The following is a 16,412-nucleotide window of genomic DNA, read 5'->3' as shown; positions in this document are numbered from 1 at the left end:
CTGCAGCCATGGCAGTTGAAGCGACAAGAGTTATTCCGTAGCTGAGAAATAACAGTATGAAGGATAAATAACGATGCGTGTGTATTGCAACACGACTTGTATTTTGTGCCCTACGTATTTGTCAAAAGCATGCAATGGAAGCGATGTAACCGTATGCTGAGCTGGTCCATGTGCTTACCTTAAAAACGCTGTTAAATACACACCTAGCCTTAGCACAGTCTTCGGATCCACGACATTACAAAAAAAGTCTGTGACGGAGACGTAGAGATTTCGAGACGTAAGTGTAAGTGGTCATACAGTCAAAAGGAATACAACACGCAGGGTGAGTTAGAGGACTGCAACGCCACGAGTGCACGTCTGGTGACGTCATTCACCTTGAACCATGGCAACCTTGAGGGGACCTCAGAATCAGAGTTTATTTGTACAAGCCGAGCAAAAGTGCGGTGCAATTAGTACGGGGATAATCAGACGTAATCAGTGTAATCTTTGTATCTTCTAGAGATTTCACTTGCTAGTTGCTCACATTTTATATAGAGGTTTAAAAGTCATTCATATCAAATTGTGCGCAATATTTATACTTTCAAAAGACATAACAATAACAACACAGAACATCCGAATTGAAGAGATAGAGAACGGATAGGAATAAGGCAAAAATAATAAACTAGAAATAGTATCCAACATTTTGTTCGAAAATTTGAACGGGAAATACAAATGGATTTGATTTATTAGTTCTCGATTGTAATATTTGTAATGTTTTGATTTTTGTATAAATGGTGAGTTAGATGATTCTGACGTGTTCGGACGTTTTACTGATATCGCTCTTATCGCCTGTCACGAAGCAATCATACACTAAAAATAATGTGGATACCGCTCAGGAATGCACTGATAAAGAGGCCTTGAATGTTTACTTTTATTTGAAGATATTGCTTCAACCGTCAATTTAAGACCATTTTACTGTCTGTCTGGTAAAGGAAAGCACAATAAAGTTCGCTAAATAAAAATATGAAGACATCATCTCAACATCTGGACACAAGACACATTGAAGGTTTGAAAAGGGATTTATCTAGTGACCTAAATTAGGCAACTGTTGGACCACCCAAAGCAAATGCTCTCGGCTAATTATCGCACGAATATAACTGGTATAAGTAGAGTTCGGTGTGTTTTGTACATTCCAGCGGCGGGCAATTCGGCTGGAGATGTCGCTATTTATAGCGGAAGGTGGCAGACGGGCGGCATACCGCGGTGTGCGGAGCGGTAGACTGCCATCGTCCGCCCAGTTAACTCACAATCCATAAAGCTTATTGCAAAGACCAAAGGTGTGGTAAATCAAACCAAAGTGTAGTCATTACATTTACTTAATGGTCTCGCGAAGTGCATGTTTCAAAACTCTCGTTGGCTTCATTTATATTTGACAAATTTCTTAAGATATCGAAGGAAGTAGATGGCGCTTTGCGTAGTCTAAAAGGAAGGATATACGAGTATATCCGACCTGAAAAGTTCTGGGTCTGTCGACCTAGCCAAGATGTTTGCGCTACGAAAACAAAACGCTGTCTCTCTATCACTCCTCCTCTTCCAGATTTTGCTTTCGATTGGATTCCTCGGTCAATATGAAAATACAAAAAATACCTATTAAAAATGTTCGCCCGAAAAAATAATACATATTCGTTTAAATAGATTTGAAAATACAGAGCACGGCGGCTCGGCAAGTCTATTTGGTTTCGTTGCGGATTTTCAGTCATCTAGCTTTTTAGTTACAAACGAACTTGCACTTTAGTTCCTGTTGAATAAGATTCAAATATTACACAGAAAATAAAATAAACTTTTGAGACGAGCGCGGTGTTTTGAACGGCCGAGGCGAATGGCAAGCGGAACGATTCGCTGCACCAACCGAAATGCATTCGTCACAGTACAGAAACTAATGAATGCTTGCACAGCTAGGCTTTAATTAAATTAACTTTATGTATTAGGGCGTCCGCTAGCTGGCGCGGGTGGTGAGCGGGTTAACGAAAACTAGTAGAAATCCGGACGCGTGCGGCGGATTTTACCTACACTTACACCCGCGTTCGTGTGCCCGCTCTGTGCACCCGCGCCAGCTAGCGGACGGCCTAAGTATAAATACTTGGGTAAGTTGTTTGTTTTATGACTCGCTTTCGTTTAAATTAAACATTTGTGCCTTGTGGTATAAAACTTATGTAAAGAATGTAAAGTAATACTCATTGTGGCCATCGCAACACTCTGTTAAACATTAAAGATAGGTTTAAAAATAGAATTCGTCTGTTGTAGAGATATACCTTTTCTAATACCAGTCATTACGGGCCGTTTCCACGCTACTTTCGTTACTTCATCACTTCAACAGGTTGCTGATCTTACTTGTTTTCTACGACGTAACCATAGTCTTGATAAATGTAGCTACTTACGTACGTATTGTCAATTCCTGACTAAAGTCAATAATCAAAGTTTTTACGGATGAAATGCTTCACACGAACTTATAGTTAGAGCCATTGTTCACGCGTTGCGTGACTGCGATTAGTCGCAGACTTCCGTCCCTCTCACGCTGAAGCTGACAAAGGTGAAGGTTGCGGCTAGCACACGAATAGAAACAATTTTGGATAAGACACAAACAAGTTCAATGGAACCCGATAAATTAAACGAACTATAAGATAAACATGTGGAGCTGGTGATGAAACTGGTAGCGCAGGCGTTGATGTTTATGTGAAAACAGTCAGTAGGGAATGCAACCACATTAGGGTTACCATATTTAAAGCTTCTAGACAGGTTGGCATCAGCATTAGGGTTAAAATCTACCGAATGCTTGCTACATGCCAACGGCATCCGTGGATTATGATGATTGAACCCAGTTTGATGGCTTGTGACTTGTTTGTCGATTTTGAAAATAAAGAACTCAAAACACCAATTAGCCCATATTTGTGTATCATCCGGTTGTTTAGCTCACAAGGAAAGGTACCCAACTGTCCGGTTCCGATTTGATTTATATTTATATATGTTATAGAGTAGTCTAAAATAACAGACACGTATTTTTTTTTAGCTGCCCAAACTCAACCTATTGGGAGAAATTGTCCTCCAAAGTACTAAAAACTGACTAAATCTTCTAACTCCTATAGAAAGTGATGCTCAAGCAACTTGCCAGTTAATGGCTGGTTTGAGTATATGTTTGAAAGCAGCAAAAAATAATGAGCACGTGTTTTGTTATATCGGCTAAAACTCATTTTTTCCTAAAAAAAATGGACATTCGAAGTTTTATAATATCTTATCGCTAAAGTTACACATAAAGACGGGTGTTTTTTTAGGAAAACTTGAGTTTAAGCAGATATAACAAAACACGTGTACATTATTTTTTCCTGTTCTCAAACATATACTCAAAGAAGCCATTAACTAGCAAGTTGCTTGAGCATCACTTTCTATAGGAGTTAGAAGATTTAGTGACTTTTTAGTACTTTGGAGGACAATTTCTCTCAATAGGTTGAGTTTGGGCAGCTAAAAAAAAATACGTGTCCGTTATTTTAGACTATTTTATAAGTTTTATAACATATATAAATATAAATCAAATCGGAACCGGACAGTTGGGTACCTTTCCTTGTCAGGCATGTGGTTGGTGCTGGTACAATGGAAATTCCCAGTCTACTGTAATTATGGCGCCAGCGATTCGCCCGCGTATTTCATGCGCCCTGACCTGTGACCGGCCAAAAACAGCCCCGTCATTCACCCAACATAATTCACTCTATATTTTTAAACCTTACGTCTATGAGAATAAGGATCACCGATGATCAATTATGCTTTAATGGTCGACATTCTTGTATTGTAACAGACTAATCGGGTTTTTTTTGTGGAGTTTTTCTATTTAATTCTGGAACAGTGACCTAATGTAGTGACATAAGGGGACTATTAAATTATCATTAACACTTAAAAGTGTGCGTGCCTAGTAATGGGATGTGTGTCACGTCTGTCACGGGACTCACGGGTACAGTGTATCGATGAAGCGAATCGTCGTATTGACTTTAGATGACAAATTATTGTATGGAGATTTTTTAGAGTTCTAAAATAGCAACTATTCGGCATCGTTTTAATATAATCGGTGAGTTAAGGTATTGAAATCTTTCCAAATCATAAAAGACGATCTGTGAATTCCAGGAAATTTGAAAAAAAAACCGTTATAGATGACGATCCAGGGTAATTTAAAATCTTTTTGAGCTAAGCATAAGTTTATTGAACCTTTATTATAGTGATCTAAAAATAAAAGGTAGGTATTATTTGCAAGTTTAGAATTTTCACATAGCATTGGAAAATCTGGTTAATGAAGGCAAAGCATAATAAATACGCAATGTGATATGACTTTTTGTTTATTTAAATTCGATACGAGGAAATAATTCCCACACGTACATTGCATTTTCTACGGAACAAATTGAGATTGTTGGTAATGTTGGTCGGTGGGACCACCCGCGGGCATCCGTATTTACGCGCGTCAGCGCAAATGCTTTGTAAATGTTCACTAGATCCGGCGGGAAAACATCGTCAACTGAGGCATGCGGCTGTTTGTTTTAAACAAATGTATATTGTGCGAATAGAACCATGTCTTTACAATTAGGTTTACGAATTGTGAGAGAACAATGTATGAAAATTAGTTGATGAATGAAAGAAGGGCCGAAGATCGAGAGTATTCATTTGCAATAATATCTTGCACAAAACGAAGCGCGCAAAAATTCATGACACGTTTCTATGGCTCTATAAATCAGATTATGTCATATCTGATAATTTTGCGCGTTTCATCAACACCCAACACCTAAGAGACATTTTTCTTTTATCAATTAATACATAATTTTTCAAACATAAAAGGCAACGGCGGTAAAGATTAGCGTAGTTTCGACGAAATATGGTAACAGACGGCCTGCCGCGAAACACGAAAATCGAAATTTCGTTATCTGGTAACACTTGCGTATTCGAGCGATCAAGAAGCAGATAACGAAATTTCGTGTTTCGCGGTAGGCCCTCAGCAGAGGAAGACTAGTTATTATGGCAGAAATATTTGCCCTTATATACCTGCAGCCATATTAAAATGAAAAGTGAGTTAAGTCGTGAACGGAAGCGATAAGTTCCCGTCGTACCAGTAGAAAGGAGGAAGCGGTTTCACTGCGCAGCAAGCGCAATGGACACGGGAGTGGCGCCCGCGCATTCCGTTTACATCCTTACTTTTGAGACTTTTGACGTGGGTCGTGGCTGATTTAAACTTTCACGATTTTGACTCATTATTTTTGACTGAAACGGGACTTAATCGGGCAAAATTAAGTTTTAAATTTAACTCTGACATAATGAGTACGGCGCGGCGTTGTACCCGTGGTCCCGAAGAAGACTGAAGTTGACATCATCGTCTTCTACCCGCACTTGGTCTTGTTTATCAACTTGAACGTTTTGCGTACTAGGGATTACCCAGTCATAAAGGAATTATAGGCAATACTTAAAAGAAGCCAAACATACCTTAAAAGGCTGGCCTGACAGTGTAGCAATTTGCCGCCAAAATCATTGCGTCCAAACCAAGAACAGGGACAGACTTTATCTTTAGAGTCCGTCTAAGATAACTTTGCACCGTCTTCCATATAACAAAGTGAGGATAAGTCATAATAAATGAAGTATTACCACACTTAGGCAAACTGCTGTGCAGAGTGACTTTGGTCCGACTCTACTTCTAATAAAATCTTAAATGTTACCAACCATTATGGACCAGTGTTCTCTATTAAATAAATAAATAAATATTATAGGACATTATTACACAAATTGACTAAGTCCCACAGTAAGCGCAATCAGGCTTGTGTTCTAGGTACCTAGACAACGATATATATAATTGTAAATACTCAAATACATAGAAAACATCCATGACTAAGAAACAAATATCCGTGTACATCATACAAATATATGCTCTTACCAGGATTTGAACCCGGGACCATCAGCTTCATAGGCAGGGTCACTACCCACTAGGCCAGACCGGTCGTCAAAAATAATAATAATAATCGTCTATTGAAAAATAAATTTGAAATTAATTGTAATATCGTGTATGTATGAACATGTTCAGTCAGACTTTCACATGTTGTTGATTGTTGAGCAATTTGATCGAAACTATATAAATTCATGGCTACTGACTGTACAAAAAAGTTTTTAACAAACTAACCGCAAACCAAACACGATAAGCCACCATCAACCAAAGGTTTATGACCGTGTTCAACTGCAGTTTTGTAATACTAGTTGGTAACTTAACTTATATATTATAAGTCGATCGGCGCAGACGGTCGACGACTGTGATTGATCGATCAGGCTTTTTGCCGCCGCCATAACACCAAAGGTCTACGAACAGTTCCATGCAGTTAACTATCCATTCGTAAACTTTATTGCATTTAAATAAGACCTACAAATTACAAATTAATGCTGTTGTTAGTTCATCCGTCTAATCCGCACCAGGGTAAAAACCAGCGATCAGTAGCTGATTGGGTGTAAACTTGTTCCGTCTGAAGTTCAAACTCAGAACAGTTCATGAGAGATCATTTTGCATTTTAATTTGTGTCTCCGTCTGTAAACTCGGTGATGGATGACCCTAATGAAAGACCATCGCCAACAGCAGATGACAAGAGGGAACATTTCGTGGCTTCATATTATTCACTTGTATCTTCAATTTTTTTTTTTATGTAGGATAGGCAGGCGTTTGACTTTATTACCGCTTGGCGTTATTTTATGGCATGAAGATGTATTCTTATGTTAAAAATATCCTTGAAGATGTTTAATATCCTTCAAGTGAACGAAGTCATCTTACAGTGCATATATCTTTGGAGCGTCCATTAATTACGTGAGGGCTTCAGGCGGGGAGGGGGTCAAGCCAAATTGTACTAAATAGGCGAAACACGTGACGAGTTTTGTACTTTCGGTGGTGGATTGTTATATTTTTTTGCGTAATTATTTTTGCGGTCGGAGGGTGGGAACATTAATTGCATGGAAAAATACAGGTTAGCAGTTTAGCAGTGATTGACTAGCACCTAGCACGTTATCTTTTCGCGGATTAGCAAAGTAATATTTTTCGTTTTAATTAATATGGATTTCCGCAAAGTAACGCCTAATTCTATTCATTGAAAAAGAGTCAATACAGTTGTATCTAAGTTGCGTTACACAATATTCCCAATAAAACCTACGCCAGTGCCAACACAACACGTCGTTGAATACTCTCTACATATAAAAGGTTGTAGTGTCTAAATTATCTTCTGAAACTAGCATAGTAAGTAATATAAAACATAACCTTGGAAGACATGAACGTTCGAAACTGTTCTTGCTAAATTGTTTCCGGATTGCTCGGGCAACCGCACTCATTGCCTGGAGTTTCGCGGTTCGCACATTTCATTTAAGACTAATAATTAATAATAGCGAAGTACAGTTATATATGGTACGAAACACTCACGAACTCTCAACACACTTCCATGAAACTGTTCTATGACTAACGTAGGTACTTATTTAACACTGATTTGTAGCACCAAACACAATTACTACACACAACAAAAAGTGAAGACGAAAGCCCAAGATAGGCCAGAAGGAAATGCTGGAACGACAAGGGAGAGTCGCCAGATTCTAGGGATAAGTGAGAGCATAATCACCTGCAATAATAAGTTACTCTTCCAAACCCACAAAAATATGTGACATGTTCTTATAGCTCTGCAAATAAGATCGTGTCAGATATATTTGCAGCCTTCGTTGAGTATCTTCTTATTGCAGGTGACTGTACTTCAAGACGAGTTGATGTAAATATGTGAACTATTTATCAGATACTCCGATGCATATTGAATAACATTCTTGGATGGTTGTTGATTGGACGATCGGTTTCAGCGGCGTTCAAGCGGCAAATCCCGAGTCACAGCATTTACTAACACGATCAGCGGTGGCAGCATGGTTCTATTTTATTCACTTGTCACTATGCCCATCACTTTCGCGCTTACATACTTGTTAGAACGTGACAGGCATGGTGACAAATGATAAAGAGCCGACCATATTAGCCCTACTGGTGATCATTTCATCATCGCATCAGGTAATCGGGAAGTAAATGTTGTTAAGTACTAACTGATGTGATTTCGGTGCAAAGTGTAAGGCGAAATAAGTATAAAGGCTTAACAAGAATGAGACAACGATTTTTATAGACATTTTGTAAAAAATATGGGCCTAAAAACTTGAACCAACGCTGGTCTTATGCGCACGTGAATCTCTCATTATTATAAATAATAATAAAAAAGACATTCTGAACGGATTAACAAATTGTAAACAACAATAGCGACACTATTGCTCAAGAAGATAACAATAACTTCCTCAGATAATATAATAGCAAAACCAATTAGTTGTATCAAGCTGACAGCTCTACGACAGACAAACAACACAATTAACTATTAACTAATAGTCCATTGCTATTTAAACAGATGACAATAACACTAATAAAGACTATAAAGAACACTTAATTAAGACTTCTGCAGAACCTAAAGCAATTGCGATATCTTAAAACACGTTTTACCGAATTTTATTGGCCGTAAAGCTTTTGAGGCCGCAGATACGAAACCTGTCTCGAACCTTATTAAATGATTGCTCAATGACAAGTGTTAGATAACAAACCGGTCCCGCAGACACGTTGACACACAAACTCATAAACTCACGTAAAGTGTTACAGTAAATTGGCTGCTGTTTTTATACAGTGGCAATCAGTTTAAAGTAGGACTACCTAAAAAGGAGGACCTAAAATTGAATTAGGTGGCGATCACAATATTTGAATCAAAAATGGTCATGGGTATGCCAAGCCACAATTGAGATCATTTTGAACACGTCGCTCGCTTAAGTACTTCTGCCAACTTCTGCTGTTAATTGTAGTTGAAGGAGTTCAGAGCCATAGCCAGTAAGTATCTTTAAAAAAAAACTTTGTCGGGGAGCTTATTTAGCGGGGAAGAAATTAATCTAAAACCGTTGACCAAGGTTTGAGTGAAGATAAAGTAAACACTGCCATAGGCGAACGATACGGTGATAGAAAACCACTGTGGGAATCATATACTATTGCAATTAGATTCCTACCATACAAGCATTAACAGTTCACATATGTATGACTAAGAAAGCAGAATTATTCAAGCAGTTAACCCAGAAAGCTACAATGCTAATTGAAAAAGAAAACACTGGAAAACAAAGACAGTGGTGTTCCGGCACAAATGGAAATATGTGCATTCAGTAGTCAAACAAACCAAATGTTCAAATGATCTGTGCAAGAATTTATTGTTTACAGAGCAAGGGGTGCGCAGCATTTAGACAGTTATTTCGTTAAGTACCTTTAGCTGTTGAGGGTATAGCAGTAGATAAGACAGGATATCGCGAAAGAATCCACCCGACTCAAACTCCAAACGAGCGTTCAGACAGCATTGCGCCAGCGCCGGTGAGTCGATTACAACCAGCGTATCATAAACCCGTAAGAATTCAGAGAGCTCACTTTTTTATTATATTTTGGTGGCAAACGGACATATCTACACCTCATCACGTTTACCATAGCATAAGGACGTTTGCAACAGGGATTATAACGCGCGTTGCCGATCTTTCACAAAACATTTTGCTTTATAATTTATAAGCTGGTGCATGAAGATGTTCCTTCTTTTAAAAAACCCATTACTGGAAAAAACTTGGCACAATAAAGGGAAATTCCTCTGAAATCGCACACATCATGTATCTTCTAGTGTACAGTCAGCCAAGAAAGTAGTTTACCACTTTTCGACTCTATTACTTGACAAATAGAGTCGAAAAGTGGTAAACCACTTTCTTGTCTGACTGCACCTTATACTGGTCATCTGTACTTTGTATCTGCACTGTAAACGAATGAACAAATCTGTAGCGACCGCGATGCAGTTTCTCCTTACCTCGTTTAAATGCAGGCAGAATCGTGACAGCCGGGCCTTTTGTTTGTAAAGCGGCATAAATAAAGATATTTACAACCCGCTGGTCACGCGGCGAGATGATTGAAGGAGAAAACGCATTACAATTTATAAATACGGGAGAACGTGGAATTGAATGGCCCATGACGAATGTAAGCAATCAGCGAAGATTATTTAACATATCATGCAATCGCGGCAATTTTTTTTGTGTGTGCAGAAATAGTAAGCAGACACTGTACACTTCAGTAGATTCAAAGATTTAATTTTCAATTCGAATCGTTAATTACAAGCATCTTTGCAACCCTAGCGCGTAGGCGACCCTTTATTAATTTTTTATAGGTTAAGGAACACGTGCAGATTGTGGGTTCAGAATTCACGTCCATTTGTCGAATATTCTACACATTCCGTGTGTAAGTGTGTAATGTACCATATATGTACTTGTATCGATCGCAAGTCAAAAATAGACCTCAGTTGGTTCACATTTATTAAGTTCTGTCATTAGGGTCATTAATCACATTTCCCTTCTGAATTTGAGCAATTTCGACAAATTAATCACCTGCAATAATAAGAGTAACTTCAAAAATAAACTCTCTTATGTGTCTTACGGCCTAAAAGAACGTGTCAGATATTTTTGCGGCCTTCGTTGTGTAACATATTATTGCAGGTGATTGTACATTACATCGATAAACATGGGGATCCAAAGACATTTCGCGTTTTTAAAAAAGCACATCTGACCTCTAGGTAGGTGTTCCAGGATTAACCCTGGAACAATTTTGACAGCACAGACTGTGCAAGTGTTATTTATACGTAATAATGTCATAGAAGTTTGATGTTTAAAATAACACTGCCACATTCTGGGATATCAAAATCGGTGCAGACTTATCTTGATCTAACTCTACATATAATTATCAGTATTATAATTATAATCATAAATAAAGCTGATCGACTGTCACGACACCAATGCCACCCAGAATTTTATCGCAAAACGTCCGGATAAAATTACAGAAAATTCATCATTGAGCATTGAGGTGGAATAGTAGTTAAACTTTTCAAAATAGAATATAGGTAACGCGCATTCCAAGAAACGTCGAGGTGTTGCCAACATACAGCTGATCTAGATTTCGATTCTACGAAGCCGAAGAGACTCAAGAAATGCTGGCGAGAACGCGAGGAATGACGTCTAAGTCAGTGTTTTTAAAAAGAGGACGCCAATGAAAAAGCTTTGCGAAGGAAAGCCGGAAAAGTAGACACAAAGTCCTGAAGCAGTAGCTAAGGAGGAAGATAGCATCAACCGGAATAAATTCAAGATGTGACTTGGAAAGAGAGACAAACTAAAGTTGTCTGACGTTTCGACAAGCAGTCTATCGAACACTAATTGCTCCATTAGCAAACTCTAGACTGTTCAAACGATCCCATCCGAGCAGAAATAAAGCCATTACTTTAATAGTTCTTAACGACACTATTAAAACATGAATATTCAATGTGATTTTCAATGTTTTGAGATCTTTGTTTGTATGAAGGGTGAGGCAATGTTATTTAAAAAAACATTTTATTAGATAGGTACCTATAAAAAAATCAGAGATTGCATTATGTACATTTATTTGACTTATTTTATTGGTAACTTAGCGAGTAATCCGTTTTAAAGCCCTGCCAGAGAGGAGTTGTTATTGTTGACGTCGTAGTTTTATTAAGATCATGAACTATTATGATTACTCATAGCTCAGGGACAACTCACACGACAACTGCTGAACTGCTCTATTGACTTTAATTTTGCTAGCCCAATGAGTAACCAGCAAGAATGTGCGATGAGCGCATCAAGGTCAGCTAATGATGTAAGCGCTGCCTCGATTCGGCTGCGCACTTTTATTTAGCAATAAAACCGCACAATTTTATTGTCCGACGTCAATCGCAGTTATCTCGTAACCTCCGAAAGATGACATCATGATAAGGCTAATGATAAACGCAAACCGGTTTTCAATTAAATCCTAGAAATTTTTATAATGCTAACCTTTCTTAGCTTGTTTCTCACGTTCCTTTTCCTTTTCGCGAGCCTTTTTCTCGCGCTTTTCACGCTCCTGCTTTTCCTTCTCCAAGCGCTTCATCTCCTTCTTCAAATCTTTCTCGTTTTTCTTCGATTTGGTGTCGTCGATCTTTTCCGACAGGATGAAAGTCCCCGTCTGGACTTTCGCGTCCGTTTCGTCCTTCGGCCTCATCGCACTCACTCACACAAGGGTAATGTAATTATAGAAACAGAATCCCGTGTTGCACTCTGAAAATATTCGATTCCACACTCGACTAGCTACCTTCTTATCAAGACGAGCGTCGACGCTCGCGATTGGCGAATCCGTATCAAAGTTATCACTGACACTCGACTGTTTCGAAATCCGAAGGGCGCTATGATAGCCGCGAGTCGCGTCGTCCGTCTGTGGCGCGGTCCGGGGCAGCACTGCCGGCGCCGCCGGCGCGCGCGCCGCGTGGGAGCGTCAAACTCTAAAAATAAAACCTTCACTTCCTATACAGCATATGGAATCAGAAGACGATTTATGGGCAATGAACCCATGAAAGCTTTTCGCGGTGACTAAGCTGAGCTGGTGTTTACGCTCGATTTCGATGCCAAGGTTGCAGAATTAGCAACGTTTTATCGGCAATGTCAATGTCAACGTTGATGCTTCCGAGCCGATAGTTCATCATGACATAGTTGATTGAAGACATAATGCAAATAAAGTCCATTGTCTCGAGCGAAAGCCAAAGAAGGCTCTGCCGCCGAAACAGGCAAGAGCCGGTTTGGGAAGTCGCAAACCCGAACAATCAGTGCAGAGAAGATCACCTTGGGAGCGCTCACTTCGATACAGCCTGGCCAAATATGCCAAATAATTTTTGGACAAAAAAACTGCAGTTCCTCCAGTGACCTACCGTTGCTACTATTATAACAGTGTCTATATTTGTCCTGATCCGGGAATGTTTATTATCCATTTCTCTAATAATGTCAAGGTCCGTAATTTTACGATAAGCAAACAACGATAAGAAATGTTTTCTCAATCATCCATCAAGCGGCCATAACTTGTTGCACGTAGGTACTCGTACAAGTCGTACATATAACAGATAATATAGTAGGTCTTTTGTATTTGCTGTCCAAGCGGTGCAGCTGCAAATTAGATAGTAATGACGTCGGACTCTATTATCTGTAAAACTATGAATAGAGACACCTCTATCTACAGCACACGCTTTTTATTGTATTGTAAATTATTGGAATTTAGATTGTGTTTTTTTATGACACAATATAATGATATTGTATTTTTACGGAAAAACTGAGTTTTCTTCCAGCGCTTGTATTGGGAAAATTCTCGAGTTGGATTATCTTGTCAAAAAAGTACAGGATGTTTTTCAAGACATGCGTCGCTTAATGACATAATCCGTCGGTCTCTTGCCACCATCAATGTGCCTGCTCTTCTTGAGCAGACTGGCATCATCAGGGATGATGGCAAGAGGCCTGATGGGGTGTCCTTGGTTCCTTGTAGCCTGTTAGTGTGCCTGCTGCTTGTTAGTGTGAGATGCTACCTGCGGAGACACGCTTGCACCATCCCACCTCCAACGGACTAATGTAAAAGCGTGCGCAGCAATAAGCGGCAATTTTGAAACGTTATAAATATAAGAGCCTCGGTAGAGAGTACCATTTTGTACCATATGGCGGTAAACTCTAGATCCGTGGGGTCCCAGCGCGCACAAGTTTTTTGCAGAAGTCACGAAGCGTCTGGTTGACGTAACTGGTGACTGAAGAGCTGGCGGCTTCCTCGCACAACGTATCAGTATTGCGATACAACGAGGAAATGCCGCCAGCATCCTTGGTACAATGCCTAAAGGGCCTATTTTAGATTTAAGCTAGTTATAGTAATTCTCTGTATATATCCATTATGAATATTGTTATTGTAAATAAATAATTATTAATGAGAGTTTCTAGAGTCAAAATACTTGAATCTACACACATAACTAAAATAGCTCCCAAGTTACTAAATAGCATAAGAAACAGAACTGTTAAGCTCCGGCTCTCGGAGCACATCTTAGTAAATGTCTGTAAAAACAAGAGTAGGTATATTTTTGTGGGTAAGTATGTATGTAGTTGCAACCGTTGTAACACGCATATACTCAATGAAAACATTTAAAAATAATATTGGATACCAAAAACCCAGTCATTTTACTTAAATTAACGAATCCTTGGTTTCGTTCCCAACGAGTTTCCAGCCGTTTTGAAACACAATCAAGTCGGAAATAGTGTTCAGGCGGAGGGCATGTCGAATCGCAGAGAAACGCGACAAAGGAACCGCGGCGCGGGATTCAAGCTTTCCCAGGGCCTGTATTAACAACGCTATCCGAGCATTAGACTCGGGTCAACATATGTAACGTCACTAGCTTTGAAAAAATCTCATATCTTAATCTTATATCAACACGCAAACGCAAAAACTTCATATGTACCTATCCCATACATAGTTACCACATTTTTCCTTTATATTGACAGAACGAGATAATACAAGTTTGTTTTCAAAGTAGTGACGATTTTGTGATCCTTTCTACTCGTTTCTGTTTCCACAACTGGTATTAGTGATCTGGTTGTGGCCTTCAAGGCATATAGGATTGCTAATGGGTTTGACAAGGAAGTCAGAGAAATTATCTAAGCGAGACAATGATTCCGAAAAAAGGTCTTGACTTTGTGTCTTCAGACATTATCACATTTAAGAAACATATATTGCTTGAGTAAGATGTGTAAAATGTAAGACAATTTCGTACTTCGAATTTGACAAGTAAACGAGATGGCGCTGTACAGCTCCATACATCTTACGATAACTCTGATTGTCAAAAGTTGACGATCGACAATTCAATAACTGCATAACATATGGCACAGTACAGCGCCATCTGTTTTGGATGTCAAACTAAGGGGCACGTTTTAGACTACCTCTCTATTACAATAAATTCTGTTTGGTTTTAACTATAACAGGCGTTTTCTCGGGCCTTGCTTACCAAATATGCTGTCCTGTCTCACAAACAGAACATTGCTTATTATACAGTCAGAATCCAAAGTAGCGAATCAATCAAACTACGCGTCAAAAGTATCTACTATTTTCTGACAGCTCAACAGAAATATTTAGGTATGTCTCTCATGTCAAACAATTAGATTAAGTATTAACAACTGTAACAGATACTGTGGACAGCATACTGTAGAGATAATCAAATAACACTAGACCCTACTCATACTGTTGTGTTACTGCCGGTGAGTAAGGCTGCCAGAGCTCAACGAGGGTGATGCGGAGTGTTAGAATCGGTAACGCGCATGTAACTCCTCTGGAGTGGCAGGCTCTCATAGGCTACGGTAACCGCTTACCACCAGGCGGGCCGTATGCTTGTTTGCTTTGCTATTGACGTATTATAAAAAAAAGATATACACATATATTATCTATTTGGAAAAGACAGTATGCCAGGGTGGCCGTTACATGAGGCGCGTTTTGTTTGATGCGTTACGATCGATGCTGAATGTAGTCTTCATTGTACAAAAACATATATAATAACCGGCCAAGAGCATGTCGGGCCACGCTCAGTGTAGGGTTCCGTAGTTACTCTTCCGTCACAATAAGCTAAACTGGAGCTTTAAGTATAGTAAATTGTTAACCAAGGGATGAAACGGTACCTTTCACCTGAGTTAAACAAATAGGCAAATATGAAGGGAAAACTTTTTGCGATAACTCAAAAACAGCTAAACTGATCATGTCCGCTATAGTTTTCATTTAATGTATTTCTTAAGCTCTACTTTCACGATTTTTTTCATATTTTTTGGACCTATGGTTCAAAAGTTAGAGGGGGGGGACACATTTTTTTTTCTTTCGGAGCGATTATCTCCGAATATATTCACTTTATCAAAAAATGTTTCTTGAAAACCCCTATAAGTTTTGAAAGACCTTTCCAACGATACCCCACACTCTAGGGTTGAAGCGAAAAAAATATTTCACCCCCACTTTACGTGTAGGGGAGGTACCCTAAAAAAAAAATTAAAGATTTTATTGTACGACTTTGTCGGCTTTATTGATTTATATATCCATGCCAAATTTCAGCTTTCTAGCACTAACGACCACGGAGCAAAGCCTCGGACAGACAGACAGACAGACGGACATGGCGAAACTATAAGGGTTCCGTTTTATGCCATTTGGCTACGGAACCCTAAAAAGTAGCATACAATTAGGAAAAGCGAAGTACAACGGCGAACTTATCTATTTGAGGGATCCCGTCCAGTTAACCTTTACGTAGATGAGAGGAGAAAGTGAAAATAGAGAATGTACAATGCTAGAAATTGTTTCATGTCTGTCTTCACATTCGGCAGCGAAAGCACTCATGTACCTTTTTCCTTTATCTTTTTTTAAATCGAAATTTCGTTATTACTCGAATATGCAAGAATGATAGAGGCAGATAACGAAATTTCGATTTTCATTTTTC

At 39.0% G+C, this 16,412-nt stretch overlaps 1 protein-coding gene across 1 annotated transcript in view; it reads right to left on the bottom strand.

Annotated features, from left to right (window-relative positions):
- The window catches only part of LOC133529534 (actin-binding LIM protein 3), a 125,752-nt gene extending 113,359 nt beyond the window's left edge, over positions 1-12,393 (bottom strand). The window contains exon 1 of the mRNA XM_061867271.1: positions 11,944-12,393. Coding sequence (XP_061723255.1) covers positions 11,944-12,148 — 205 coding nt within the window. The 5' untranslated portion in view covers positions 12,149-12,393. The remainder of the gene's footprint in view (positions 1-11,943) is intronic.
- Between the last annotated feature and the right edge of the window lie 4,019 nt (positions 12,394-16,412).

The sequence above is a fragment of the Cydia pomonella genome, chromosome 21, assembly GCF_033807575.1.
Source record: "Cydia pomonella isolate Wapato2018A chromosome 21, ilCydPomo1, whole genome shotgun sequence".
Classification (NCBI taxonomy): Eukaryota; Metazoa; Arthropoda; class Insecta; order Lepidoptera; family Tortricidae; genus Cydia; species Cydia pomonella.
The sequence above is the reverse complement of the archived record's forward strand: the minus strand, read 5'-3'. Positions and strand labels throughout refer to the sequence as shown.